This window comes from Coffea eugenioides, chromosome 6 (genome assembly GCF_003713205.1).
Source record: "Coffea eugenioides isolate CCC68of chromosome 6, Ceug_1.0, whole genome shotgun sequence".
In the NCBI taxonomy this organism is placed as follows: domain Eukaryota; kingdom Viridiplantae; phylum Streptophyta; class Magnoliopsida; order Gentianales; family Rubiaceae; genus Coffea; species Coffea eugenioides.
The window spans coordinates 2,898,767-2,903,548 of record NC_040040.1 but is presented as its reverse complement, the minus strand read 5'-3'; the positions used below and the strand labels follow the sequence as shown (position 1 = coordinate 2,903,548).

At 40.7% G+C, this 4,782-nt stretch overlaps 2 protein-coding genes across 2 annotated transcripts; one reads left to right on the top strand and one right to left on the bottom strand.

The window, feature by feature from the left end:
• Positions 1 to 3,105, top strand: LOC113773390 (probable LRR receptor-like serine/threonine-protein kinase At2g16250). The gene is made up of 4 exons (XM_027318025.1): positions 1 to 849; positions 970 to 1,101; positions 1,553 to 1,575; positions 2,379 to 3,105. Exons 1-4 carry the CDS (start codon positions 218 to 220, stop codon positions 2,960 to 2,962), a joined length of 1,371 nt encoding a protein of 456 aa, XP_027173826.1. The 5' UTR covers positions 1 to 217; the 3' UTR covers positions 2,963 to 3,105.
• A 283-nt stretch (positions 3,106 to 3,388) lies between these two features.
• Positions 3,389 to 4,782, bottom strand: LOC113773392 (BURP domain-containing protein BNM2A-like). Its single transcript, XM_027318028.1, has 2 exons — positions 4,588 to 4,782; positions 3,389 to 4,508 (listed from the first exon to the last, which is right to left on the bottom strand). The coding sequence occupies exons 1-2, from the start codon at positions 4,645 to 4,647 to the stop codon at positions 3,546 to 3,548; spliced, it is 1,023 nt and encodes a 340-aa protein (XP_027173829.1). The 5' UTR covers positions 4,648 to 4,782; the 3' UTR covers positions 3,389 to 3,545.

The following is a 4,782-nucleotide window of genomic DNA, read 5'->3' as shown; positions in this document are numbered from 1 at the left end:
GAAAAAGAAAAGAGACTCTCCTGATTGTCAACCCTCAATCAACAACCGCGTACAAATTCACAAACCACATATTTCAAGATTTCATGATTCTTCAGGAATTGGAATTGGGATGCATAAATATCCCACTAATCATTTCATTGATTTCCAACGGACATTTTGGCAACAAGAGGACTCTAAAGAGAACTTAATAGACGAGGAATGAAGAACAGATGCATAGATGTCTAGAGTTTACGACAACTGGGAAAGGCTGGTCAGAGCCACTCTGCGCAGAGAGGAGCTGAAGCTCAGCGGTCAAAGGACCCCAAGTGAACTTTCCTTGGCATCATTATCAGCATCTTCCTCCTTTAGCTTCACTGCTTCCTCTGCCCGAATTTCATCTTTCAACTTCTCCAGCTTCTTAGCGGGTGAATCGTTTTCCTATCATCAAATTCTCCTCGCTACCGATTATTTTAATGAATCCTCCAATCTCATCAAGCATGGCCATTCCGGGGATCTCTTTTATGGAACTTTACAAGGCGGGACTCCAGTTGTTGTGAAGAAAATTGATCTTTCCTTGGTGAAGAATGAATCCTATTTCGTAGAGCAACTGGAAATTTTCGGCAAGCTTTCGCATTCCAGATTGGTACCGTTGTTGGGGCACTGTTTGGATCAGGGGGATGACAAGTTCCTGGTTTACAAGTACATGTCTAACAGGGACTTGTCCACTTCGTTAATTTTGGAACTTGATTCGGAAGATGATGACCTGCTATTACCGACATTAGATTGGAAAACCAGGCTGAAGATTGCAACTGGAGTTGCAGAGGCTCTGTTTTATCTGCATCATCAATGCATTCCACCTCTTGTTCACAGGTTTCCCCCAATTCCCAAGACTTGCTCACTTTCAACAGTTTCTTTGATTATAGCCAGAGTAATTGAGTGATGGATGGTACTGATCATTTGGCATAATTCTACTCCTTTTGGTCTTTGAAGGGATATTCAAGCTAGCAGCATACTTCTTGACGATAACTTTGAGATTTGTCTAGGAAGCCTGACTGAGGTTTGTACAGCTCAAGTAAAAGACGGTAATCAAAACAGAATTGCCAGGTTCCTGCGGCTGCCAAAGTAATTACTAATATTTTTTTTCTTCAAAAAAAATTTGTGGTTCTTTATATTCTTATTTATACATTTCTCTCAAGTATTCTCGCTTTAATTTGCACAATGTGGCCATAATCCAGTATTCTTGAAGGTTAGAATCAGAATAAGTTGTTCAGGAGAGTTAAGAATGAGGCTTGTTTACACTATTAGGAGGTATTGTGATTGACTTTAAATGTCACGATTTCTGGATTCTGATAAAGACCTTCAGCCTGTGTTCATCTGCATTGACAAATGACTTCCCTCTGTGGGATTGAAATTCCAAAATAAACCTAAGCTTGACAACCTATCTTTCCGTTTTGTCTGCAATACAAAACTATTTCCTCTTTTACCTTATTCGCTGTCCTTAATTCAGTACTTGCTTTTGTAGTTCTGTTATTGTTCTGGAGGCTTCTTGACGATCTATTTTCTTTATGCGCAGGGGAGCTGCACAAGGAACTTCTGGTATGTCCCTTTGACTTTACACTCTGAGTTGTAAAATTTGGATTTGTCCATCTTCAAATTAGGATTTGTTACCAATCAAAGATGGCAAAATTTGCTTTAAATCTTCACATTCTGGCCCATCTACGCTGCAGTACTTTAATCAGACATTGCAATATGGCAGAGTATCCATCTGTTGAATGCTTTCTGTATAATCTTTCCAAAAACTACCAAGAACAAGAGTCTAACGGCTATCCAAAACTATTGACATCTGGAATCTAGTTTGATAGCTAAAAGTTGGACATTACCATGTAATGGACTCTAGACTCGTCTTGGTGTGCCCTTTTATCTTCGATGAATATCATCAGGTTCTGTGGATTACTGCTCTTGTGTTTGAATGTAAGGATTGAGACGGGTATTCCTCATTTATTTTAGCAGTTGTCTGGGGGTTCCTTTTGTTTTGAAAAACAAATTGAAAATTTTACCACTTTGGTATAACAAAAGACACTGCACTGCACCTTGAGGGAGAGATAGATGTTTATTCAACCAAAATATAAGGTAGGAAGAGTAGTACAAATTGAATCGTCTTTTTCTTAACTCGTAGGTTCTCACCATGCACTCATTTAGTTAATAAAAGAGTAATGCCTTTAAGAGGTTGCTTCCCTTGGTTACCTGCACAAATCACCTTTTCCTAGTCAATTCACTTTTCATTCTTTATTTACTTCACAAGGGGCATGCTATTTACTCATCTCAACTTTTGAAACCCCTTGGCCCATTCTATTCCGGCATTCATGAACATTATCATCTAAAACATCTTGACTTGCCAGGTACATCCAAGGCAACAATTGCCTATGATATTTACTGCTTTGGAAAGGTTTTGCTTGAGCTTATAACCGGCAAGCCAAGTCTTAGTGTTTTGCTTGAGCGAGTAACAAGCAAGCTGGATCTTACTGCTGCCAGTGGTTACCCGGTAAGGCCAGAAACCGTCCCTGTAACGGTTGGAGCTGACCATCATAGTGTCCCAGGAAAAAGTGATCCTCCTGACGAGGAAGATTGGATGGCAGATGTTCTGCCTTACTTAACTATGTATGATGACAGGAAATTTGTTCTCAAGATTGTAGACAATTCTTTAAACATAGATCATGAGGATCTTTTGATGGAAGTATGGGCAGTGGCTATGGTTGCCAAGGCCTGCCTCAACCCCAAGCCTTCAAGGCGGCCCCGGATGACACAGGTACTTGAAGCTTTGAGAAACCCTTTGAAAGTGGCAACTGAAGAAGGCAGGCTGTGGGGTTGGCTCTCTACTTCTAATGGCACTAATCCTTCCAGCTCGGTTCTCCCACCACCAGTGAAGAAAAACGAACCTCCAGCTGCATTGCGATCTGCGGAATTGGAACTAGAATTCTACTGAATTGTACGACTTCTTAGGATTGAAAATCAAATAGCTTGAATTCCATCATTTGGGCGATAAGAAGAAATGTTTGAGATTGAAATACTACAAAATAGTGGTTGATGAGCAGTATACACAAATTTACGAGTTTTTACCCGCATAAATCGCCAAAATTTTCAGAGCTTCTCAATATGATGATTAACAAAGCAAAAAGAAAAAAGACTTCTTTATGCCTATTTTAATAGTTGGGGAACTGAGAAACTATATGCGTACAGACGGTTTTTGGACGATTTCATGGTAAAAACTAGAAATTTGGATGCCTGCCAACCGCGACTGGGTTGTGCACATCCTTCACTTGATTCTTAAGAAAATTTTCATTAAATAATGAGTGAATATATCATCCTGAATCATCCTGACGAGGAAGATTGGATGGCAGATTATATATCATTAGTCGGTTTAAATTTCCCGTTTTATTTCATAGTAGTTTTGCCCCAAGAAAAGTATTGAAAACCGAACAGTACAATTGAACAACAAGTCTAACATACAAGTACTAGAAAATGATAGAGAGCAGTTCAGCCATGGATACTTCAGCAGAAATACGCGACTAGATCGAAGAAGTGGACGCAACCAGGACAAAGTTATCTGCTGGAAAGAAATGGCAAACAGGAGAAGTCCCTGGTTTGATTCCAAGCACACGGAAGGAGACATGATTAGGGCTCCACCGAGAGGTGTCCAAGTGACAAACAGCAATAGCTTCAACCCTTTCACCATTTTCGCCGTACAGTGAAATCCTGTATACCCGACTCTCGCTCTCTTGATGATGGCAGAAAAATACTGCATAGGGATAGGGCATGGTATGACAGGCTGCCATAGTTGGAGCTGAAACTCGTCGAGGAACTTGTATAATAGTATATTGCCGTACGCCAGCAACTGATGTTGTAAGATGAATTGTCGATAGTGCTTTGATGTTGGCTTCAGACCCCAAGATTTCTCGAGCAAAGTTAATCATCGACTCGTAGGATGTAGCACAGAACTTGGTTTCCCCTTTGATGGGAGCAATCTCGCATTGTCTTAGTGTATCTTCCATGGCTATGGCCTGGGGAGATCCTGGAGAGAATGAAAAGAGTCGAAGAAGGTTTGGGAGTTGTTGCGATGAAAAAGGAATGTCATCTGCTTCAGTTTCAGACAACAGAGGAGGAGAGGATGAAGAAGTCAAATCTCTGTCGGGGAAATAGATGGGCATAGTTTTGCCTAACTTGAGGTCATCTAAAAGGAAGAACACAGTTGTTGATAAATCCATATGATTCATCATATGGGACGAGGTATGAGCGTGAGCTTGAACATCCCTTGTCCGAGTTTCTCCTTTTTCAGCATCATCTTTCTTGTTATGTTCCTGATCATCAACATCCATGCTATGCAGTCGCAAGACATTAGGGTCCTTGGAATCAACAATGGAAAAACGCATATCCATCTGCTTGCTGGCGTCGTTTTGGTCGTGGCTAACTGTCAATTTGTTCCATTTCTCCCCGTGCACTTCAGTGGGACGACCTTGTTGAAGGTGAACTCCCTGGAAACGATGCCAATTTAATTGGTTAATGACAAGATTAGTTTTGAAGATGAAAGGGGAAGAAGGATTAAAAACTTACCAGCAGAATCAGGAGACTAAAGAGGAGACCAATCCTGCAAGCAAAACTACCAAGATCCATGTATATGGTTTGTTGCACTTCACTGAAATAGGCTTGTCAGCTGAAGGAAAGGTTTGAGTTTGGAACGAAGAGAACTAAATTGTGCTCGTTGAAGATCCCTTTATCGGTGGTAGTTAGAAATGTAAATTAGGTCGT

Excerpts from the sequence above, each read along its gene's own strand:
- LOC113773390 (XM_027318025.1), top strand. The coding sequence starts at position 218 with ATGTCTAGAGTTTACGACAACTGGGAAAGGCTGGTCAGAGCCACTCTG. Across the intron at positions 850-969 it reads ATTCCACCTCTTGTTCACAG|GGATATTCAAGCTAGCAGCA; the intron begins GTTTCCCCCAAT and ends TGGTCTTTGAAG. Across the intron at positions 1,102-1,552 it reads AGGTTCCTGCGGCTGCCAAA|GGGAGCTGCACAAGGAACTT; the intron begins GTAATTACTAAT and ends CTTTATGCGCAG.
- LOC113773392 (XM_027318028.1), bottom strand. The coding sequence starts at position 4,647 with ATGGATCTTGGTAGTTTTGCTTGCAGGATTGGTCTCCTCTTTAGTCTC. Across the intron at positions 4,509-4,587 it reads TTAGTCTCCTGATTCTGCTG|GGAGTTCACCTTCAACAAGG; the intron begins GTAAGTTTTTAA and ends CATCGTTTCCAG.